This window comes from Podarcis tiliguerta, assembly GCF_965153285.1.
Source record: "Podarcis tiliguerta genome assembly, chromosome: 8".
NCBI lineage: Eukaryota > Metazoa > Chordata > Lepidosauria > Squamata > Lacertidae > Podarcis > Podarcis tiliguerta.
The window spans coordinates 54,941,889-54,967,217 of record NC_139541.1 but is presented as its reverse complement, the minus strand read 5'-3'; the positions used below and the strand labels follow the sequence as shown (position 1 = coordinate 54,967,217).

Genomic DNA, 25,329 nt, shown 5'->3' with positions numbered 1-25,329 from the left:
ACCAAAATATTCAGTGGGTGTTTGCTTGAATACCACCCCCACCCCTCAGTTCAGAGTTTGCTTCTGCCCCCTTCTGGCCACCTAGAGGAGACGCAGCAGCCAAAGGCACAGCGGAAGACATCTTGGAGCATCGCTCAGATCAAAGGCTGCTTAATGCATCCAAGCACTTAATTGCTAAGGTCCTGGTATGAGGAAGAAGAAACATTGCAAGCTTCCTGGAGCAAAGGAAAAACCAGCTGGGCAAATGAACAACCCTACAGTCTGCAGTCAGTGCCAGGGCTCAGCCAACAAAACAAAGAAGGGAACACCGCTAAACATGTGCAGAGTGCACCAGCCTGTCCAGTGACATTTCCTGGTGAAATCTATTGTTTTGAACATGACACAATTTCACAGATGTACTTCTGTAAACATAGTTGATCGGGGGCAAGGGAATCAGATCTAACTTATTTAATGCATTTTTATGTAATATTTCCTCCAAAATGGCTCTAACCCTCCCCCCACCCACATTTTTATTCCCATAATAGTCCTACACACATAAGCCCTACACACGAGGAACCAAGGCACAGTCATGGGCATTGAGCGCATGCACACACACACCTCTATTTCCTCTCCCTCACTTCAAGGATGCCCTGGTGGATTGTGTCCCACAATGACAACACCTTCCCCAATTAATTCACTGTTTTGAGGCAACGACTTCTCCTGCCTTTTCAGCCAAGACTCTCCCATTTCTCAGAGACTGGAAGTACAGGGAGCCAACCGCACCACTGCCCCTCCTTTTTTTGCTACACACGGAGAATTGGGGGGCCCCCAGGCAGCCTTAGACCATCCTGCAGGGGCAGACACACCCCGGCCCCCACCAATCGATCCCAGCTGAGCGCCTGAAAAACCGCTGAAGCAACACAATGCACATTCTTTTGCTCTGCGGCCTCCGATGATCGGTTGCTATGGCGCTAGGACTGAGAACAGACCAAAACGCGCTCCACGTTTTCCAGACAATCGCCTGCCCCACCGCCACCACTCCCTGCTATCGCCCTCTCTCTGTTCACACATGTGGCCGACTCTTCTGCCACAATATGCCTTATCAGCAGAGGCCCCGTCTCCTCCTTTGTCAGGGGATGAATGTGGCATTCAAAGGAAGGGCCTCTGTCTGGCCTTGCCCACATCTCGCTGGATTGCTATGGGGACTGACAACACACAGGCCTACCTGAGATAAAAGACTGCTCTCTTCTGATGCACTGGCAAGATTTAAACTTCTCTTTCTTACCTTAACCCCAGGAAAGGTTTAAGTACAGTGCTGTGGCCCCATGCCCTCATGTTCTATCTTGACAGCAAACCCCTGCTGTAAGCAAATGGCAGCCGTGAACTTATTCAGCTGTGAAGAGATTTGCTTGGGGGTTTTTTTAAAGGTGGGTTCTGTTTGCCACCCTGGGCTCCTTTAGGGAAACAGAAACAATAACAACAACAACAACAATCATCATCATCATCATTATCATTACTGTCTGGGATCATGCCACTCATCCCATTCTATACAGGATGTGAAATGCTTTAGTACAGCCTTGTTGGCTGGCTGGGGCTGATGGGAGTTGTTGTCCAACAACATCTGGAGGGTACCAGGTTGGCAAAGTCTGCTTTAGGAACACAGGAAGCTGTTGCCTTATGACCATTGGTCCACTTAGCTCAGAATTGTCTATGCCAGATGTTCTTGAACTCAAATTCCCATCAGACTCAACCAGCATGCTCAATAGGCAAGGATGATGGGAGCTGGAGTTCAGCTGCATCTCATGAGCAACAAGTTCAACATGAAAAGTGATGGCCACACCAACTTGGATGGGTTTAAAAGAGGATTGGGCAGATTAATGGACGGCAAGGCTATCAACAGCTAATGTTCTGCTTTCACAGCTGGGGGCCATAATGCTTATGAATCCCAGTCTCTGGAAGCCACAACACAATAAGCAGGAAAGTTTTCCAATTGCTGCATTTGTTTGCAGAATTCCTGTTTGTTGCCGTGCTGCTTAATGCACGGGCTAACCCCAGATTAAGTCCCACTCTTTTAAAAAATGACATTTTAAAATTATTTCCCTTCCCTTTCTTCTGCCCACCATCTGCATGCACAAGCTTCCTAGGTCACTTCTAAACTGCGTGGATTCCCTGTATGTCCTGGAGAGTGTTTGAAACCTGGGCCCACTGTGTATACCTTGTATGCCACTTCAGCAACCAACCTCAGCTTTGGCCATGCACTACAAGACATTTACAGTCAACCCTGAGAAATCAGAAGGAAGGCGCTGGGACAAGCAACAAGCTGAGCCCAATGCAAACCTCAAACCATCTGCTGCAGAGCAGTCTCACCCACTTCACAGAGTATCGCGAAGGTCAAGGTCAAAGGACTCCACATACTAGACATGACACCATTCATGCAATTAGCAATTTGTGGATGGTGTTGGCTTGTCTGTACTAAACTGCAGATTAGGATGCTGCTGGAAGCAGGGGAAGGGGGCCTTTAACACTTTGCCAGATCCACCCTCCTGCATTCCCAATCCCAATGCCGTATCTGCTATTCAGTTTTTAAAATATAAAAAAGGACTTGCACAATTGCTCATTGCTCAAATGGTGTCATGTCTAGTTTGGCCCCCTGCCTGTTCCTTTATGTAATCATAGTTCCAAAACGGGAAAATTTCGCAGACTGCACATGTGGAATGGGAAGGGCAGGCGGTTTAAGAGGAGCACAGAATAGGGATTTGTGCCGGCACCTGTTTATCTCAAGTCCCTGCAAGACAGAAAGGCCACATCTGCCCAGATTCCTTTTTCAATGGAAAGTACAAAAGTTCAGCTCTCCTCCTTGGCATCTGATCACCCAAAGAGCAGCGTCAAGGGTACTCCTGCGATGCCAACTTTGGGGGATGACTCAGCCACCACTCCATCCATCCATGCCCAGGGCTTTCTCCCTCTCTTCAGCAAGGCCTGGTACAGTGCCAAAAGCCAAAACATTGGCATTGCAATAGGTGTTCTTCCACCACTATTACTGCTACACGTGTCACACAGTGTTTTTCCAACGACATCTTGCAAAATACCTTGCCTGGAAAGTCTGACGCACCAGCAGGCAAATAAGCAGGGCTGTCTTGGCCAAGGTCACTTCACAGAAGGGTTTCAGAAATCAGCCCAGGAAGCCTGCAAAATCCATGTCTAACTCTCAGCAACCTTTCTTCTGCCATGACATCGGGCCAAGTCAGGTGCCATCCCATATCCCAAATCAAACTCATAAAGGTGCTTCTCATACTTGGCTACAAGTGGCAACTCTGAGTTAGGGCCGCCAACTATTTTTATTGGTCCTGCTCCCCCTGGGCCTTTCACTGAAGCCTCGCATGCAGAAATCAATCAAATAAGTTGCGGAGGAAGTTTCACTTGCTAGGTTTTTGCATGTCAGGTGGCTTTTAGAGGCACATGACCAGGTGACCACACGGCTTTGAATTCAGCCAGGAAAGCAGGACTTAATCTGAGTCAATCATGCTCAAGCCAACCCTGGGCTGTGCTATTGGTGCCAAGGCTCAGCATGGGAAGCGGAAGATTTTATTATTTTAAAAACCCAGTGCTTCTGCCTTTCCATCACCAACAAACAACTCACAAACTTAAGAGTCTCACATTTTAGAGATGAATTACAATTTATTCATACTAAAAGGGTGGGTGAAGAACGAGGCAAGGTCCTTATCCTAGCACAGATTTAATGAACATTAAAAAGTTTCATTTCTCACTTCTTCAGTACAGTTTATCTTAGCAGGCAGATTGACTAGGAACCCAAGGGCGCCTGGAGGGAAAAAAACATCATCCCTGTACAATAACATCATCATCAGGGAAGATCCTCTAACATTTGCCTGTTTTGTTTAAGGGGAAATGCATTTGCAACAACCTGTCCTCTAAAAAAACAGTAAGCTTTGTTGTTAAACAGAGAAGGGGAGAGGGGGCTTTAGTGCAGGGAAATAAACTAACAGCACCGTACGGTAAAAAATTAAGGAACTGAACTTTCCTGTTTACGGGGATTATCACCCCATTTGTGTCAAGGTTTTCATTTGGGGGGAAAAAACCATCAGCTAAACAGAAATTCCTGTTTTGTGGGGGTGGAGGTAAGAGGCCTTGGCTTCCCTGAATCAGCAGCAACACCAAAAACAAAAACTCAGGAGTCCTGACCTCCCCATCACATGCTATAACCACAAGCGCATCAACAGACTGAAAAATAAAGTGAACTTTTGAGTCCCTAATCCAGCGGCTGTTAATTAGGCAAACAACATTTATACTAGCAGCCTGCTTGGGGAGGGGGGGAGTACAAAGTGTATTCACAGCCACAGTCTCTCCTTATGCTCCAAAAGACCAGCGCTCAGCACACTCAAGGACACCTGAGCACCAATTAGCTGCTTCTTAATATCCTTGAAACAAGCAGGGGAATTTTTATCCCGTCTTTCTACACACAGGAGCACCCAAGGCGGCATTAAAAAAATGTATCGAGATATTAACATAGTATTATTATTATTGTAATCCATCAATGTATCTGACACTTTGCAAGGTGGCATAAGCAAATAAGAGGGGTGTCAGCTGCTCTGCATGTTTAATCTATACTTTGACAATGGGGAGGGAGACTAAGAGGTGGGGCAAGGAGAACAAGCAACAAATACAGCAGCCGTCCTCAACCTGGGGACCCTCTAGTTGTTTTGGACCACAACTCCCATCAGCCCCAGCCAGGAGGGCATTCAGATTGGGGGAGGCTGAAACACAGAGAAACAGCTGGATGAAAATATAAATGTCTGCTGGCAGAGGTGGTTTTAGGGTTCGGCCACATGGGGCGCCACACTGCAAGGGGCACCACATTAATGCTGTAGAACAGAGTGTGAGAGGTGGTGGGTGGGGTGCCAAATTTTTGCATCACACAGGGCACTGCTGAAATTTGAGGGTGTCCACTACTGCTGCTGGATCAGGCCAATAGCCCATCTAGCCCAGTGGCCAACCAGCTACCCATGGGAAGAACGCAAGCAGGACCTGAGCACAGCAGCACTGTCCCCTCCTGCAGTTTCCAGCAACTGGTATTCAGAAGTTTACTCCCTCTGACAGCAGTGGCAGAGCACAGCTACCATGGCGAGGAGCCATGGATAGTTTTCTCCTCCATGAATCTGTCCATTCTGCTTTTAAAGCCATGCAACTCGGTGGCCGTCATTGCCTCCCACAGGAGGGAACTCCACAGTTAACTATGTGCTACATGAAGAAATACTTTCTTAATATCTGTCCCGAATCTTCACATTTGGCTTCATTGAATGTCCACGAGTTCTAGTGTTATGAGAGGGGGAGGGAAACTTTCCTCTATCCACTTTCTCCTTGCCACGCATCATTTTATGAACTTATATCATGTCGCCTCTTGTTTGCCCTTTCCTCTGAACTAAAAAATCCCAGATGTTGCAACGTTTCCTCATGGAGGAGTTGCTCAATTCCCTTGAATGTTTTGGTTGCCCTTTTCTGAATCGACTCTACAATGTCCTTTTGGAGGTGAGGTGACCAGAACTGAAACAGTACTCCAAGTACAGTATAAAACTGTGGAATGAAAATATAAAATTTACGGCATGTACTGCGTTAAAGGAAAATGTTATGAAAATGATTTATAGATGGTACATCACACGTGTGAAACTGGCAAAAATGTATAAAACATGTAATAAGTGTTGGAAATGTAAAGAAAAAGAAGGAACATTTTATCATATGTGGTGGGATTGTAAGAAGGTGAAGGGCTTCTGGGAAATGATATATAATGAGATGAAAAAGATGTTGAAATATACGTTTGTTAGGAAACCAGAGGCTTTTCTTCTAGGAATAGTAGGAAATGAAATAAATAGAATGGACTGTAAACTTTTCCAATATGCAGTAACAGCAGCGAGAATATTATTGGCCCAAAAATGGAAACAGGAACAACTGCCAACGCTCGAAGAATGGAGAATGAAACTGATGGAGTATGCTGAACTGGACAAACTAACAGGAAAGATCAGATATATACGAGATCAAAAGTTCATTGAAGACTGGGGAAAATTTTCAGACTATCTGAAATGTGTATGTGATGAGCAAATAACACTAGTGGGATTTCAAGAAGTTCTGTAAATGATAGAGGACTATTGTATTGATGAAAACTAAGTGTGTGAAGGTTTATAAAATGCAATATAAAATTAGGAAATGCGTTTTTAAAAATTTGAATAATGGATGATTGTCAGAGAGGTTGAAGGAAGTCTAAAAGAGAAAATATGTGATAAATTTAGATTGGATACTATAAATGTATGTTGGAAAATTTAATAAAAAATTAAAAAAAGAAAAAGAAACAGTACTCCAAGTGCAGTCAAACCTGGATTTGTACAATGGGCCTTGGGATATTGGCTGGTAATATTGGATGTGAATGAGAAGGGGGATACTGGGTGGGGTGGGGGAGCCCTGCTCCATTGCCTTTAATATCAGAATAATCTGCAGAAACCTATAGACTGAGCTCTTCACAACATGGAGATAAGCTTTCTATTCTGCTAATACCTGTAAGGCTTCTTTTAGAGGTGCAGGCACAGAGGCTGGAAAAACAGTTGGCAACCTTAGTTTTGAGGATGGCATTCACACACCAAGTAGTAAAAGGGTGGAAGGCTCTAAAACATTTTAAGCAAGAGGAAGAGCTTGTGTTTCCCTGGCCTTCTGATTTTTTCCTAATGGATGGAGAGGATATTCTAATCCAGGCCACTGACTCTACAGAAGAACAGTCCTTCCAGATTAGTTAGGCTGATTCCAGGGGAGTGATCTCCTCTGTGGGGCGGTTATATTAGCAAAGCACCAGCCCTAGAAACCCACAAAGCAGCCTCAGGGCTGGTTGCAACACCAGAGGTGGCCCAAGGACAGCCCCCAGGTTTCTCAGAACATGGCAGGGAAGCAGCTCTTTTGAAACAGCAAAGGAGCTCCAACAACAAGGAGAAACCACCACAACAACCCAAAGTTTGCCATTCAATGCACAATCAAACCAAAAGCCACAGCCCAAGCTGGCTCTCTGTTCAGTGTTCCTATATGACACGTGTGTTGGCAAATGCACGATTGTTACATTCATCATTTTTAAAAATTATTGCTGGATCTTTTCTGGTGCTTTCGTAGCTGCCTTACAAATCTGGCAACGGACAAGTGTTATGCAGATCTTGTGATGAATAAAATAAAAACTGAGCCCTGGTTTAATTTCAGATTTGGTTCCTTCAGGACTGCAGAGCACCTTTGCAAATTGCTTCTTCAATGAAACCAGGAGACAGTCTCCCTTGCGTTTTGACGTGAGGATCTTGCAATGGTGAAGTGTATTTCCCAGCTGCAATTTCCTAGCTGGGTCCCCAAGCAAGAGGCGCCAGGGACTCTGGGACAGCAGGGTAAAGAGCCAGGTGCAGAAAAGCATCTCTGGACCTCAGATTTCAGAACCGCCAGAGAAATGAGAGCTCCGATTCAACCCTAGAATCTGACTTCATAGCTAGGCCACGGCTCCCTGTTTTGGACTACAACTCCCAGCAGCCACAGGAAGCTGCTCTGGATCATGTGAAGACAGGAATGCCTCTGAGCACATGCCAGGTTAGGTTCCCCTCATACCTGAGAAAAGCCAGAGTCCGCCCCCACCGTATCTGCCACTTTGAGGAGGGATGAACCTGGAAGTTAAGGGCCCACGGAGGAGTTTTGTACTCTGGAGATTTGGGCAGGGGCGAGGGTAAGTCATGTGGGTATTTGCCCCTTTTGGTCCCTTCCCCAAAGTGGCTGCCCCACAGCGACTCCCCAGCCACACCCTCCCTGCCAGGCCTCCCGCAGGGTCCCCACCTGACAAGCCCGTACCTGTCTTCAGCCCTGCGGAGCGGCCAAAGTTCCAGAGAGACCAGCCCTTGGCGTTTGGGGGGCTCCACTTGTGGTACGAGTTGCCCATGGTGCCCGTAGGTGCAACAGGCACCTTTCCCCGTCTCTTCCTCCTCACCCTGCCCCACCCACCCCCTTGTTGCTGGGAGGAGGAGGAGGAGGAGGAGGAGGAGGAACAGGGTGCTTACATGACTGAGCCAGGCAAGCCTTCTTTCTCCTTGGCTGGGTTTCCGTGGCGCAGAGAGAGAGAGAAAGAGGGAGAGGCGCACAGGGCTCAGCTCTGCCTTCCCATCCCTGTGTCTCTGGGCCGCTGCCTGCTTTCAGCACCCACTCGCTCCCTCCCTTGCTTGGTCACGGAGCCAATCGCAGCAGGCAAAGGGGAGGGGCGCGTGGGGGGGGGTTGGCCTCTTGTCTTCTTCCTGCCCTGACAGCTTTGCTGCCTCCTAGCTCCATCTCTCGATCTCACTCCTCCACTGTTACCAGAAGGGTTTTGTTTCCAAAAAGTGAGGGGTGACCCAGCTAAAAGTTTGTGTGAATATTGCACCCCCCTGACTTGGGGGTGCTCACTGGAGCAGGAAAGAGATATTGCACATGCTCCAAAGCCCTCTTCCTGATTTACATGTTCTGGGGCCATGCCCAGCCACAGGTGGACGCCTTGGCTGACAGAGTCCACAAGGCGGCAGCATTTTAGGGGGAGGACAAAAAAGTGACTCAGAATCTAGCTATCCTTCACCATACCTGTGGAAGTCCTTTACAGTCAAAAGCATTATAATTTTACTTGTCTGAAGCTTATCTATGTATCTATCTATCATCTATCTAACTATCTATCCATCCATCCATCCATCCATCCATCCACCTCAATTCCCTTCTTCACCCATGCACATTCATTTGTTCTCTTTCCCCAACATTCTGTCCCACTTTAATTTTCTGTCACCTTTTGATTTCCTTGGCAATTTCCCCACAAAACTGCCAAACTGCTAAGGCACAAAGCAAAAGCAGCTGGGAAACAAAACAGACTTTGGACAAACAAGCTATGGTTTGGTTAATTGTCACTGGGACAACTCATGGTTTCTTCAACCACAATTTAATGTAATGTGCAAACCAGGCCATTATTTATCACCTATGACAAACAGTTCTGTGAAGCTTACAAGTTTGCACATTCTGGCCCATACAAGTGCCAGTGCCATGCATAAGAGGGCCTTAGGTAGGCTGTCCTCTGTCGCTACCTTCCCCTCAAAATGAAAATGGTGGCAGCTGCTTCATTCAGACCATCTCTGGTGGGCACCAGGTTAAATATCCCCCTGTTTGCAGCCTCCTTCACTTAAGTTTACCAGTGAAGGTGTAGCAACATCCACCAGAGAACCCCCTGAGCATAAGAGTGGAACTGGCACAGTTGCAGGTGCCTCATAATCCTCATTCTGCAGTTGTAATATATCGATCTTTCAGTGTGGCAGCACCTGCACTTTGGAACTCCCTGCCTATTGATATGAGGCAGGCAAGCACCTTCACTTCTTTTCAGTGCCTACTAAAAACATTTCTTTTCAGGCAAGCTTGCCCAGATATGTAGAATGCTGACTTGTGTTTTAATCAGTTTTTAGCTTATTGTTTAATTATCTTTTGAACGTTTTAAACAGCTGCTTTAACCATTTTTATTGACAATTTTATTGTTTTATTCTTTTGTGAACCGCTCTAAGGTTTTTCCCTCAAAATCTAGCAGTACATACATTTTATGGCATGGTCTAACATTTGCTCAGAGTTTGGAGCAAGGCTGAAGATCCTGGTGTGATTTGGGGTTCCCAAATATATCCCATGGTCTTCTGTGGCTCTAGGCCGGGGGTTTCCAGATGTTGATGGACTCAAACTCCCGTCAGCACTGACCATTGACCATACTGCCTGCCAGAGGTGTACCTAGGGGTTGGTGAAACCAAACTCTGCTGGGACACAGGCCTGGGATGAGTTTGGGTGCAAAAAATCACCTATCAGACTATGGAGTGCATGGTGTAAATGTGTGTGCTGACGTGACGCCCCTGTCGCAGCAAGTTGAAACGTGGAAGAAACTTCCCATTCTTCTCACAGCACAAAGACATGCACTTTATTTATTTATTTTTGCCCTTCACCCTTGCACTCACTCTGGATGCTTTGAGTATTTGGGTCAAGTAAAATGTAGTCACTTTTAATGTGGCTATTGCAGTAAAGTGTGTGTTTTTTTTGGGGGGGGGGTTGGCTGGGGGGGTGCCAATACAGCTCCTTGCCAAGGGCACAAGAGATCCCAATCTGCTGACTACAGCTGATTGCTGAACATCTGGAGGGCACCACATTGTCTATCCCTGATCGAGACAGATTGGCAGGTGGAAAATACTCAAATTACATATCACATCACAAGTGCTTTTAAAGAAATGTCAGCATCCAGGAAGGGCCTTCGGCGAGTCTTTCAGTGGATACAGGAAACTGCCTTGTACTACTGAGCCAGGCCTAGCATCAGGCCAGCAATGGGTCTCAGAAAAATGGGGGGCGCACAGTATTTCTTTCCTAGCAGCCCTATTCAAAAAATTATTTTAAAATGCCATAGATTCTAAATTTTGGGCTTTCAGTATGCCAAAAAGGGGTGCAATCTTCTGACTATCTCAAGAGATTCCCTACCCCAAACCCCAACTTGCTCCTTAATCTTGACTAGAAGTGAGGTCCCCTGTTCTGCTACAAATACAAGGAAATCTCACAAATTATATTATTATGCATACAATACTATACAAAAGTTATAAAGCAGAAAGTAACCAGGACATATACAGATGCATACAACAATGCATATTACTTTATAAAACCCATATGTAGCAATATACTGGTAACATTCTTCTGCACAAAATATTGTACATCATATGGCTCTTTTTTATACATTTATATGTATAACCTATGTTTTAAAAAATGAGTCATTTTCTATGTAATTAGTCAGGCTTACAGAACAAAAGAAAGGACACCAGACATTGCACAGGCAGATGGAATGAAAGCGGGTCCTGAATATGAGAGGCAATCCATTGCAAGCGAAGCCCAATTGGATCGGACCCAGCAAAATCCATGTGTAAATCTATTTCAAATGGATTTGTCCTTCACCCAAATGCAAATTCTGCTCTACCATCACTGACCTACGGCCCCACCCAATGGTCATAGGACACCCCTGCAGCTGTTATTTTTTGCCCTATGGCCCACCCTGTCCTTTAAGATGCCATGAAAAGCAGTGGGTGGCGCTGTGGTCTAAACCAATGAGCCTCTTGGGCTTGCCGATCAGAAGGTTGGTGGTTCGAATCCGCGTGATGGGGTGAGCTCTCTTTGCTCTGTCCCAGCAGTTCAAAAGCATACCAATACAAGTAGATAAATAGGTACCACTGCAGTGGGAAGGTGCCGGTAAACGGCATTTCTGTGCGCTGCTCTGGCACTCGTCACTGTGTCCCGTTGCACCAGAAGCAGTTTAGTCATGCTGGCTACATGACCCAGAAAGCTGTCTGTGGAGAAACGCTGGCTCCCTCGGCCTGAAGCGAGATGAGCTCCACACCCCATAGTCAAATTCGACTGGACTTAACGGTCCAGGGGTCCTTTACCTTTGCCTAAGATGCCATGGCAGCATCTGTCCTGCCCCTTGCCAATAATTCAAAATTCAAAGAAAACAGAATGTATGAAAAGCAGATGTATGCAAACTGGCAGCCTTGCACTGCCCTAAAAATGGGACCAAATCTGGAATTTATTTCAGCAGGACACCCCCTCCCTGCCAAGGGCTGAAATCTGTAAAAGGGAATAGAAGGAAAGCTTAATGAGTAAAGCTGATTAAATGAAACTGCTGAGTATGTTATGGGTCATTGGGGGTTAGCGGGTGAAACCAAGTTTTGGGAGAGTCTAAGCAGTTTACAGAAAAGCACTTGAGTTTCTGGGTCCCTCAAGAAGGAAACAAAAACTCTTCTGGGTGAAAACAAAAGCCTAACACCAAAAAGCCTAAGTTAAGATCTGAAATCATTAACAGAAATAAGCTAAACGTTTGCCAGCTATTTCCTGCTGAGACCTGATTTCGGTCCCTGCGGCTTGTGCCTTCCTCCTGCTGAAACCAAGATCCAAATCGATGGAAAGAAATGTTTCCCATTCCACCTGCTCCCGTGCAGTCAGCTCACTGGGTTCCATGGGACTTGCACCCAGGTAAGGGTGCCTAAGATGGCAGCCCTCACTGAATTCCCCCTGACTTCCTCACCTGAAGCTGGAGAAATACAGAAACTCAAAGGCACCTACACCGGTTTGACAAGTCAAATCCATTCTAATTCATATTTGTTCAGCTCTTCACCTTCATTTCTCACCCTCTCCTGTGCCAGAGACCATGTCAATGATCATATTGTCTTAAGAAAGAGCACGTTCCTCATACACAGAAATCTGACTCCAAAACAATTTGGTGAGTTTTAAAAATCAGATCTCAGATTATGCTGTTTGCAAAAGCATTTCTTGCACTTCCCCCTCCCCTCCAGGTGGAAGAGGCACACCTCTCTTTGTTCAGTCTGAGAAGCTCACCCTGGTTTCCAGCTCAAACCAGACACTGGATTCCTGTTGCCCATATTTTCAGAAATGTCACTCTTGGACTTCTGCGCCCTGCAGATTAACAAAATTATTTCACAAACACTTGGAAACTATTTAAGCAATTAAGGTTGAGGCCAGCAACAGTGTGATTAGTAACAGCTGAAGGACCCAGGGAGCCTTTCTAGCACAGCATGCAACTGAACCCTACAAAATAAATGGCATCTTGTCACACATCACCTTGTCACCAACATCTCACATCTCTGCATTCTTCCTATGCGTCCTGGTTACTTAATAGACTGATGCAGCTAGAGACAGTGCCAGGTAGGAGTGGAGTCTCCATTACAGGCCCATCTCAGCCTCATTGGGTGGTTTCATTTGGGAAAGCCACTGCTATCTTAGGAATTTAGCAAGCAGTCTTATGCCTAGCCAGGCCAATAGTCCCGCTGAACCCAGAATTGGTCTCTACCTCTGAGCCAGGATCCCTTTAGCACTGTTACCTGAGGACCAAATTAGATGTGACTTAATTGGGCAATTAATGACTTAATAGTACAATTAACATGCACTATTGAGGTGGTTTTTTTTTTACAGAAAAGTAAACAGCAGCCAAGCAATGGAAGATGGGAGAAGAAATTGCAGCATCCGGCCCTTGCAAATTAGGGAGAGTTAAACCCTTTCTCCTTGCAACAGTCTCAGTGAAAATGCTCCCTTTCCACATTTTCCATCTTAATGCTAAAAGATTCAACTCTTTTCCCCAGCCTTTGACAGCTAAAACATTCTGTTTTGGGACTCACCTATTTCTACTGAATGTATACTCTTCTGTTCATCTGGAATCGGTTTCCTTCTTTTTTATCATTGTAATGGTTTTATAGTAACTGTTTTTTGAACTGTAAGTTATATTGTTGTGACCAACCCTGCAGCTTCATGGCAGGTAAGAAATCTGATAGATAGATAGCTAGATAGATAGATAGATAGATAGATGCTGATTTATTATATCCTGCTCTCACCTACTGTTTCATGTTCACTTGAAGCCACAGCTGGCCCAAGACATTTTGCCACACTTTGCCTAACGACCAGGCCGGCTCTGCTTCAAGCTGCCTTGAAATGAAGTGGAGCACTGATCCATCTGGCGTTCCCTGCTCCGCTTAGGGAAGACTCTCTAGGCTCCCTAGCAGGACTCTTCCCCTTTCCCAGGGGACTCTGCCACTGAGCTGTGCCCTCTACCACTTTGTGCCCAGCTCTGATGATTTTCCCCAGCCCTGCTGCTAGGCATCATTTGGCCTGGGAATGGCCTGGAAACCAGGCCAAGTGTGCTGTGCTGCTCCCCTGCCCCACTGATATTACACAGTAAAGACAAGGGGTCCACAACTGATGCAGGAGGTGCTACTGTGCCAGGCAGATCAAGAAGCAGGAGCCTACCTAGAAAAATTGAAAAAAGAGCCCTAGCAGATTAAGGGGCCAGGTATCTAGTTCAGCTTCCTGCTCTTTCAGTGGTCAACCAGATGCACTAATGGGAAGCCGAAAAGCAGGACTTGAGAGCAAGGGTACTCTCCCAACTTGTGCATCATAGCAACTGGCATTCAGAAGCATGCTGCCTCCAACAGAACTATCATCAGCGCTCGAAATTCACCAGGCACCTGGTGCATTTTGAACCTGGCTATTGGCCATTTGTGACCAAGTGAAGATGTTCGGTTGCCCGGATGGTGCCTGACGTCTCCACCATCTGGAGTTGCATGCCTGGGGATCCTTGGGTCTTGACTGTTTTCAGATACTGACAACACATCCTGTAGAATTCTATTTGTTATATTTGATCAGAAAGAATTTCAGAAGCCAAAAAGTCGTATTGAAAAATATGACTTTCGAGATGTCTGGCCCAAATATGACAACTAGGCATTCCGTTTTGGAGACTGCAACCCTGGTTTAATGAGCCATTTGGCGCCTAGCTAATATATCTGAGTTTCTAACACTGGGTAGCTTGGCCAGTGTTCCTCAGAAGAGGAACTGTATGGAAGCTGAATGGCCCTTTTCTCTACAGTACTGAACTGGACTCGCTTGCTTGAGTCATCTGGATCTAGTTGCTTTGCAGATGCCTTGGTATGCCATTTGTGGCCTGGATTATGGGAGTCAAATCTCGGGGCGGAGGGGGTGGGGTTGATGCCCATAGGCATCCTGCCTTTGGACCAAGCTTACAGGTCTCTTTCATCCCTTGTGATTCAACAAAGTAACCTCAAACTCTCTTTAAATTTCACACCCACTCAAATTCCCAGGCATTCCTAGTACAGGAAAAGAGACATGGGCTTCAAACTAGCACTGCTCTGTGTTGAAAATGAAGTGCACACAAGACCATGTATTTCAATGCTTGCAGGTTTTGCAGCAATGCAATGTCAGATCCTGTGTGTGTAAATGAACAGCTGGGGTTGGAGGAGAAGGAGGATAATCCCACTTGTTGGAAAAGGCATTTTTCAAAGTAGACTGAATTTTAACTTCCGGGTTGCGTAACCTGTCATTCATGAAAGGGTTAAGCGGACTGTACCCTTCCTTTTTGAGGAGCCAAGAGATGGCAAGGATACTATTTATTAACAGAAGAGAGGAACTCAGCCAGGTAGCTGTAGGGGGAAATGCAGTTTAAAAGCAGCAGTTGGGATGGATGTTTGTATAAACAGGGAGGGTCCCCGACTGTTTCAGACTTTTAAAAATAAAAGTTACCAGGAGCCTGCCTAAAGGAGGGAAGGGAAGATACTTCAACAGCACAATGTTATGCATTCTCTCATCTTGCGAACACCATATAAGACACACACTTAAACCACAGGGATCCCACAAAAGAACCCCGGGAAATGAACTTTGCGAAGTGTGTTGGGAATTGTAACTCTGAGCAGAAACTACAGTTCTCTGGATTCTGTTATGGAAGCTTTCTGCTTACTTGTTTCCAGGTAAGGATGCCCAGGCCAAGGAAGCAATGGGAAAAAAGCAGGGAGCAGCTTTTCTTCCCACCAACTGACTTGTGGAACTCCTTGCCACAAAATAACAGCAAAGCGAATAGCTCCGCTTGCTTTTAAAACAAAAAGAACCCGAACACAGATCTAAGCACCAACAGCCTCAGTCTGGGCTCCCTATTATAACCCAGAGTTGAGCTGTGGAAGGAAGAGGCATCTGTGCGCACACATGTTTTCTGTTTATTAAAACAGACCAACTCTTCCTTGCAATTGCAGCCCGTGAGGACAAATAAATATGCAGTTGCAAGCTGCTAAAACAACAAAAACCACAGTGAAGACTTTGGGAAATATTAACAATGGCTCTTCCCTTTGGTCACAGAAGCCCACTTCCAACTGACAGGCACAAAGAGGAACTCCTTCCTTGTGGACAAGTTTGTTTCATTATGACAACTCTGCACCGCACAAATGCAGCCTGCTTTTTCTTTTCTGACAGCTGGCACCTGTGTGAATTCCCTAGCTGGTCTCCAGAGCACAGAGAAATCAGATATAGTTTGAGGCAGTCACGCAGAAATCTTTTTTTTTAATTGCCCCTGTCCTTGCCAACCCAGCACCCTCCAAATGTTGTTGGACTACAACTCTCATCAGCTCCAGGTCTGCACACCAGCTTGCAGTCCAACAAGATCTGGAGGGCGGCAGGTTGGCAGAGGCTGCTTTCACACTCTGTGCAACCTGACGGCGAGGAATTTTTTTAAAGGAGTTTTCCAGCTCTGGCCTTCCCCCAATCTCAGCTCGCAGTGGGTAGAGAGGTCAAGAAAATATTCTGTAATCAGCCTGGTCTTTAATCAATGGCATCTATATAAATATACAAATTACAAAATTACAGCGAAGGTGCCTTTTAAACCATCCGTTGACAAATTGCACCAATTAATTTGTTAAAGCTTGCAGGCACAGTCAGCGTGGATGGATGTGTGGATAACACAGGATGCTGGAGCAATCATTAAGGAGGAGGGGGCAATTCAAGAGCCCTCATATGGTGGTAGGGAGAAGACTTAATGCAGCCTTTCAGATGCTTTTGGACTACAACTCCCATCAGTCCCAGCCAGCCATTAGGAAAGGCTGTTTTAACATACGAAGCAAGGGAGATGTCTGTGTAAGGCTCTGGAGGTCCTACTGCAGTAGATAAAGGTAAAGGGACCCCTGGCCATTCGGTCCAGTCGTGACCGACTCTGGGGTTGCAGCGCTCATCTCGCTTTATTGGCCGAGGGAGCCGGTGTACAGCTTCCGGGTCATGTGGCCAGCATGACTAAGCCACTTCTGGCAAACCAGAGCAGCACACGGAAACGCCGTTTACCTTCCCGCCGGAGCGGTACCTATTTATCTACTTGCACTTTGACGTGTTTTTGAACTGCTAGGTTGGCAGGAGCAGGGAGTGAGCAACGGGAGCTCACCCCGTCACGGGGATTCGAACTGCCGACCTTCTGATCAGCAAGTCCTAGGCTCTGTGGTTTAACCCACAGCGCCACCCATGTCCCTACTGCAGTAGATAGGCGGGAACAAACTGGTCCCAGGAAATCACCTGGCCCAGCACTTGAGAGTTTTCTTCTTAAGAAAAAAGAAAGAACACAAGCACCAGACAAAATTTCACCAAGCACTTCATGCGTGAACACGCCCTGCGAGTCTTCAGAAGGGGCAGCTTAGCCAAGAAATCCTGCTTCATGCCTGGCTTGTGGGCAGACAGCCTTGCTGGGATATTTTTGTGGCTTTGTGCCACATACCTGCACTCACCCCCCCTGCCTGCTGTATTCATTCGTCCAGAATAGGAGGCACTGCACAGCCAAGGAGAGTGGGCTGCCCTTCAAATGGATGCCAATCCCCACCAAGCCAGGAAGCTCACTGGGTGACTTCAGCCCCCCTCTCCCCCTGCCTAAGCCTACTCCATGGAGTAGTTGTGAGGAGGATACAATAAGGTAAGCTCAAGTATGTTGGAAAGCGATAGAGGATTATTTCGCCAGCTTCGGCTAGTATCCCAACTATGACCACTCCTTGACCACATGCACTGCTAATATCAAAGCTGGATTACTGCAAGGCACTCTGTGTGGGGCTGCCCTTAAGGTGGGTCCAGAGGCTGCAGCTGCTGCAGATTGCTTAACACAGCACCCTAAGCCCCAACATGTAATGCCTTTGCTAAACAAATTGCACTGGCTCCCAATATGCCACTGGGCCAAGTTTAATTATTTGCTTTTGGTATACAAAACCTCTATTGCCACAGTACATATACTAAGCCCTTGGAAAACGCCTTAACTGCCCTGAATCTCAGCCAGGGAACTGGTGCTTCCCCCAGGTGGACTGGACTATAACTCCCATCAGCCCCAGCCAAGGCTGGGGGAGGCTGTTCAGTGCAGGGGGTCCTGTCCTGGTGGCCTGAGTAGGGGATTGAGCCTGTGCTCCAGGAGATACCCTGCCCTCCCTGCACAAAACTGAGCATAACATCAGTACATGTGGGTGGAGGGAGGGAGGTGTGACATCTAAATCGCTTTCAAACTGGTCTGGATTTCAGCATAGAGGCCCTTTACATATTTGTGGAGCCAAGGCCCTTTGCGATGATCCCTCTTGGGTGCCTAGAGCAACAGGTGTCTGGTCTTGGCTGACCCACAGTGGTGGGGTCTGGTTCAGAAAGGGAAAAAACAAACAGAGTTGAGCATTGATTTTTCAACACCTGGAAGGCCCAGCTCCATCAGGGAAAATCCACACCCCAGCCTGTAAAAAGGGAGCAAGAGGGGCATGCCTTGCAGAGTATCCTGCAAACTAGATGCAATATACAGAAAGGAGGAACAGAAGCAATTAGAAGGGGCAAAGCAGCTGCTCTTTCCTTAGCAATGCTGGTGACAAGCTGAATGGTGTGCAAGGATCCGAGTTCAGTTCAAGGTTGAGCAGCAAACCAAGGTTGCTGTCAGCAAGCTCAGCCAGACCGTCACTCTGCAAGCAGGCAAAGTTGTTGCCTGGGGAAGCAGCACATGGCAACATCAGTGGCAGGGAAGCAGCAGATGTTCCAAGACTTGTGCAGGATCCCTTGCAATGCTGCAGAGTGTGCCAGGCATGCAACCTTTGGATTGCCCAAGTGGTGATGTGCAATCCTGGCACAGAGAAAGACCTGGGTTCAATCCCAGTTAAAAAGGATCCAAGGTCCAGGACAGGGAAAGAGCCTGCACTTCTGAGGGCAGTGGGCTGACTCAGGGCTTATCCACACTTCCTCTTGTCCCGCTGCTTTCCTCCGAGAAAAACAACTCTTTAGTGCTCAATTGGAGCAAACAGCCATTGGGTTTCTGCAGATTGTTGTTGTTGTGAGCTTAAGGGCAGGCTTTCCTTGGGAAAGGAGCAGAGCAAGGGGAACACCACTCAGACCCATACTTTCTAGGCATAGGACAAGAGGAAGTGTTGATAATACACTCTCATTAAATGTGTATCCTGGGAAGGGATGCTACTTTTGCATGGAGTCAATCCTAGGTCCATTCCATCCATAGGCTTTTTGGGGATTGAAAACATTTACACATACTTCTTCCCCTAAAATATGCATTTTGTACAATTTTCCCCCACCCACCCATATGAAATAGGCATTTTTGTGCATTGTTGAACTGGAACTACAAAATTCAGAGAAGGGTGTAATCCAATGGGCAGCTGTGTTCAAGACTAGCATTTTAGGTTGGTTTACTTCAAAGTGTGGGCCAAATTGATTTCTCTTCCATTTCCTACATTTCAGACACATCTCTTAGTGTGGATACATACCTGGTGCCTGTCTTGCCAGACAGAAGACTGAGAACAGAAGAGATATCAAATCGAGAACATAAATGTACGCACCAGCATCATTTCAAGAGCAGAAAAGTCAGCATGGAGCCGAAATTCTCTCTCTGCCAACCTTTCCCAACCTGGTTCCCTCCAGACGTTTCGGACTCCCATCAGCCTCACCCAACACAGTCATAAAATGCTAGGGGCTGGTGAGAGTTGTAGTCTGAAAGATCTGGAGGGCACCAGGTTGGGGAAGGCTGGACTGCACCCTCAGCTGGAAACTTAATGGTCCTCTTGCCATCTGGGCCATCAGCAGTCTCCTGCTGTAACTGCTGGCAGTGCCCAGCCTGACCGCCATCCACATGCAGCAGATCCAGTCCCCACCTGAGCACAGGCAGCTTCAGCCACGCTGCCCAATAGTGGAATGCGCTGCAGCACCCCAAATTACATGAAAGAAACTAGTAAAAACCTAATAATAACCATCTCAATTTTTATAGGTCTTTCACTCTACTGTCACAAGGCGATATAAGCCAGTCCCCAAGTTCCTGCCCAGCTGGAAATGCACCAGAAGGCCTTGCCGCCCACCACAACACAGAACGTGACCAACCCAAGGCCACGTGGCTGGCAGTCACCATCGCCCTGAGAAGCTCATCTCCTAACTAGGCCATGCCAGCTTCTGAGCCCTGCCTGGTAGGAGGTGAGCGGCTTCAGCAGCCGGAGCTGAAAGGGTTGAACAGGGTGTGGCTCTTCCGCGTTATGCTTCTTGAAACCAGAGAGTATGTTGTGATGACAGACTTTGGTGATTTCATCCAGCAGCAGCAGCTCATGGGAATCGTAACAAGCCATCTTGCGTGGCTGAAAGAGGGCAAGGAAAGAACCCTGATGGCTGTTTCCCTCTCGCCTACGTAATTCTAAATATTTCCACCGGCAGATCCTTCTGCCCACATGTTTCAAGCACTTTTGGTTGTTCAGGAGGCACCCAATTTGAACCTTGTTTTCAAGCAGTTGCCCCTCTTTATTTTTCATCTCACAGATTTGTAGACCACTTTTCAGGAATCCACACCTCCCCCCCCACACACACACAAAATGGCTTGTGAAGAAATATAAGCCAAAATAAAATCAAAAATACAATACTAAAATCAACTAAATCCAACATTTGTTTCAGGGCACTACTAAAAATAACTTTGGCTTTTCTTTTTTGCATTTCCTTGCCAAGAGGTCCAACAGTTCTAGAGACCATTTGTGGTCATATTGACCTTTAAAACCTCTCTAAGCCTGGGGTCTGTAGGATCCCCTCCTTTCACATATGCCACTGAGCCAGTAAATAACAGCTTCAGGATCCCAGCCTTAAGTTCCATCGCTTCAGGAGGCCAGGTCAGTCTCAGGAAGCCTTTCTTCCAGTGGCCTCAGGGCTTTGGAATGGTCTCCCAGTGGCAGGATGTATAGAAAGGTACATATTTTGAGAAACTAGTGTGGTTATTTGCCCCCACCTAGAACAGCCATGATTCTGAATTTGCGGCCTGTGCAACACACATCCCTGCTCCCCATTGCAAAGCTCTGCTCCAGTCACTTACTCTATCCAAACCAACAGTCTGACCACTGGAGCCGCATCCCTCTGTCTCACCCAAGAGGTGTGCTTACATCTTCAAAGATGCAAGAAGAGCCTGAATGAGGCCGTAGCCCAGGCATAGGCAAACTCGGCCCTCCAGATGTTTTGGGACTACAACTCCCATCATCCCTAGCTAACAGGTCAGGGATGATGGGAACTGTAGTCTCAAAACATCTGGAGGGCTGAGTTTGCCTATGCCTGCCATAGCCCTATCCAGCCCAGGATACTTTTTCCACAATGGCCAACCAGATGCTTCTGCTTTTATGAAGGAACTGATCAATAAGTAATCCCTGAATCTGCAGGAAGTTCTGGCTTCACTTCTAAGCATTAGGCAGGTGCTCCAACAAGTGATTGCCTGCTAGAGATACCCATGTGAAGCAGAGTGCACATCAAATTATAAATTGCAATATAAGGGTTATAGTAAGCCTAGTCCTTACATTGCAGGGGGAAGGCAGGCAGGCAGGCAAGCAGGGGGCTGGATGCCTTAAGTCATAGAATCATAGCTGGAAGGGTTCTATGAATCCTGAGGGTCAAAGAATCATAGACTCATAGAATCGGAAGGGATCCTGAGGATCTAGTCCAACCCCTTGCAATGCAGGAATCCTGCCCACAGCTATCCCTGGGCAGACTCGTACCACCAACCTACGGGCCCACAAGCAGAGACATAAGCTGTTTTCCCTAGTATTAGACCAATCTGATCCCCTCCAGATGTTTTGGATTACAGCTCACATAGGCTGTGGCTGATAAAAATGAAACATCTGGAGGGCACCAGGTTGGGGAAGGCTGGATTAGACTCAGGATCAGAGTGAAATTCATGGGTCCCTCTTCAGGGTAGGACTGGGAGGAACCAATGTTTTCTGCACTGACTGGACAGTGAGCCCCTTCAGAATGCTTCCCTGTAACTCTAAGCCCTCCAGTGCCCATGTACAAATATTGAAGAGGGCACCAGCAGTAAAGAAATAAGAGGTCTGTGTACATCTGCATTTGCTATCATGCAATAGCACTGGATCTTAAGGGCTGTGACTTCTCCGGCCTTTTCCTGGGGGAAACTCTAGCAAAAGTGCTGAGAATCGATATTTGGAAATTGTGCCTGTAAGAGGGTAGAGAAGCAGAACCCAGAAGAAGAGGCAGAGGCAGGAATTGTGGGGATGGGTGGTGAACTGCCATAGGAAGCGAAACTGCAGCCAACTCACTTTGAGGTTTCTAAGCTGATCCAGAGAAAGTCTTGAGAAGGTCAAAAGCACATCGGGGCAAGTCTGCACGTCATGGTAAGCCCTGGTGTATGGCTTATTGGGATCAAGCAGGCGGATGGTGTCCACTGCCCAATCCCTCCTTCCAATCACAAGCAAGAGTAACAGGCAGGAAGTCTTGGTGTGGTGTTACTTCCCAACAGAGTGAGACTGTGGTTTGTGTCTCCCTAAAGCAGCTTTCCTGGGACCCCAGATGTTGCTGGACTTCAACTCCCATAAAATTATCTGATTTATTTTTTATTTAACAAATTTTATATACTGACTGATCATAACAAAACCTTTGAGGGGTCCTAGTCTGACACTCTAACCACTACACTACACTACACTACACTACACTACACTACAAACGCAGCTGAACCCCAAGACACCAAAAGCCAAGGTATGTTCTGAAGGCAGCACCACCTTGCTGAAGTCTATCAGGTCTAGGTCTGGTCAGTGCCTGGATGGGAGACTGCCTGGGAACCCCATGTGCATATCAATGTAAGCTCTGCGGTGGGAGAAAGGCAGGATATGCATCTTAAGAAAAATAAATACTTGCAGTATTGCCATATTCAAATGAGGCCATTCATTCCCACCATGCTCACTGCCAACGAGAAGATCTGGCTTTCAAGAGGGTCTCCTCAAGAGAGCTCTTGGGAGCTGATGGAGACCTGTCAGAGGAAACTGCTGCTCACCTATGTTACTGTCCTGGAACGTTTTTACTCTTTGATTTACGAGGATCTGATGTGTGCTGTTTTTATATATTGTAGTGAGTTGCCTCAAGCACAAGAGAGACAGGAGCCATAAAAAGATAAATTTAAGGCACTTAAAGTGACTATCTGCCTTTTCTAGGGGATGTTCACAAAAGTATCTCATTTCAGACTTTTCCTCAGTAAAGGCCTCATGGATCCCACACACAAATGTCAGATTCCCAAACTCTTGCAAATACAACCAGAAGACAAGGGAAGAAACTGATCCTGGTCCTCTCAAGGTAACTCATTGTGTATTTTGAAAACAGCAATCAGATTCTCCTCTCAAGAGACTTATATTCTTCAAACTGAAGCAGCAACTGGGGTCCTAGGAGCTGAGCCAAAACAGCAAAGGGTGCCCATCACTTGAAAGCTTCCTGGGGCAGGGAGGAAGGGGGCATCTGGCTGCCCACTACTGGGAACATAAAGCTGCACTAGCTGGACTTTTGGCCTGACCTAGCAAGCCATCGCTTCTGCACTGCAGCCTTTCCCCATATTCTCCAGACCTCTGGTCATGGTAGATTCTCTTCTTTGGATTCTTTCCAGCTTCTCTCATGCCATTCTTGAGAGTTCAACAACCAGTATTCAGCTCGGTTCTGCATTCAGAGTTGAACATGGTACGCTGGTGCCAAGTGGAGGGGGACCAGGAGAGGACTTCCATGTCTCACTCATGTTCCACACCAAGATGGCGCCTGTTTGCTTCGGAAAGGTGCTACAGTGCTGATTCGTGATCACCTTGTCCCTTGGGCTTTTTGTCTGCCCTGCCAGGGCTGAAAAGCACAAGCGCACCTGGACAAGGGGCACAATGGAGCAAGCAGCTCAAGGGCCAAGGCAGGTTGGACTCCTACATTGAAAAGGGATGGACTAGATGCCCCATGGGGGTCTTTTCCAAGTTCCAACTCTACAATTCTATGATTCTGTGAAAAGACTGGCATCTGGAGCAGCTCTCCAGGGGCTGGAAGCCAACAGACACATGGCAGGGGATGGGCAGCGCTGGAAGAGAATGGGCAGATAATAGCGCAAGTTCACACTGAGAGCACATCACAGGTCTCTTAACATGAGCAAGCTGCCACTACAAGAAAAGCAGTGTGGTTGGGGCTGAGTAAAGCAAAGGACCACCCAGACAAGGCCAGAGTTCCTCTGAACCAAGCTGGTACCAAGAGAAGCTTCTGGGTCGATGGGTCTAAAAAGTAGCTGCCCATCGCTCTTTGGCCAAGAGGCTTCCTGAGCTCTTTAGAATGCCAAATGCCACATCTGCCAGAGTGCCAGGACAAAAACAACGTCCAGCTGCTTATGATGTCATGGGCACAGGGCAATCATCATGCAGAGTTTGGCAAGGTCACAATTAGGCATGCCTCCCTGGGTCAGCACCACAGGTTTTCTTCTGATTCTAAAGGGTGGCGATGGCAGCAGCCCAGAGGACGCCCCCCCCCCATCCTCAGAACAGTGGTTTAACCTGGCCAGAGTAGGAGGAGTCTCCTTTCACTTGCTTAAATGCTCCATTGGGACATTGCTCTAGGTTTATCAGTGTTGTTATTATTACTGTTTATGCCACTTGTGGCATCTGTGACACAGATTGATCTGATTCACTCCAACTCAGCACAGGCATGTTCACAAAGACCAACCATGCCAACACATCAGGTGGAGTTTTTCTGCACCTCTTCACTCCACATCAAAGTAAATTGGGGAGGGGGCACTTCCAACACAGTACAGCAGCCTCCGTCCTTTGTTTCCCACCAACCTAGGTGTACGGTACATCACAGTGTGCACAGGGGAGAAACCGTTTGGATGTATGGAGAGAGGAAAGAGCTTCACTGATAGTGGAAACCTTAGAAAACATCAAAAAACATGCACAGGGGAGAAACTATGTTGAGATTCCTGCATTGCAGGGAGTTGGACTAGATGACCCTTTCAACTCTCCAATTCTATTATTCTTAAAAAAAAAACACCATAGTGGAGACAGGCTCAGGGTGGGGCCAGAGCCGCAGTTCAGCTTGTGCAAAACAGCCGTGCGGACTGGGGAAGCATCTGGAGCTGCTCCAGATTTCTCTCAGGATCTCTGACCTCATGAGTCAGAGGGAGAAGGAACATGCCCACTGAACCAGCAACAGCCTTGGGTAGAAATGGAATTTGCAATGGGGGGGTAGGAAGGAGAGGCCCACACCTCAGGCTGCTAGAAAGAACAAGCTGGCTGCAATTGCCCAGGCCCCAGAAGAACCAAAGGCAGCTCTCTCCCTGCAAATAAACACACAGGTTACCCAAAACTAGGACCTGCTGCACTCCGTGCTGACAGAAAGGCACTTTTGCTGCTGAAGAGGAAAGTCAAAATGATGACCCACAGCTCCAAACAGGCACTCTTTAAAATAAAAAGACGGAGATGAGGACAGGAAAACCCCCCTGGGAGGTAGCACAGGGGGCTACGTCTCAGATTGTTTTGTGCCACCTTCAGATTGTTTTGTGCAGATTCCATGCCCCTTTCCTCCTTCTTCTGAACTTAAAAACACACACATTTTCTCTCAGTTGTGGTGGTGAGTGCCATGCAGGTGAGAGCCCAGCCACTGGCCATCTTAACTTGCCCAGGGCCACTCTGCACATTTATGCAACTTTGTGCCCTG

At 47.1% G+C, this 25,329-nt stretch overlaps 1 protein-coding gene across 2 annotated transcripts in view; it reads right to left on the bottom strand.

Annotated features, from left to right (window-relative positions):
- NHSL3 (NHS like 3) overlaps positions 1-25,329 on the bottom strand; it is a 72,377-nt gene that overhangs the window by 32,317 nt on the left and 14,731 nt on the right. Inside the window, exon 1 of one of the 2 annotated variants that reach the window (XM_083453017.1) lies at positions 7,852-8,160. The exons of the other annotated variant lie outside the window; for it this stretch is intronic. Coding sequence (XP_083309143.1) covers positions 7,852-7,939 — 88 coding nt within the window. The 5' untranslated portion in view covers positions 7,940-8,160. Of the gene's footprint in view, positions 1-7,851; positions 8,161-25,329 lie in introns of those variants that run through there. 2 annotated transcript variants of the gene reach the window in all.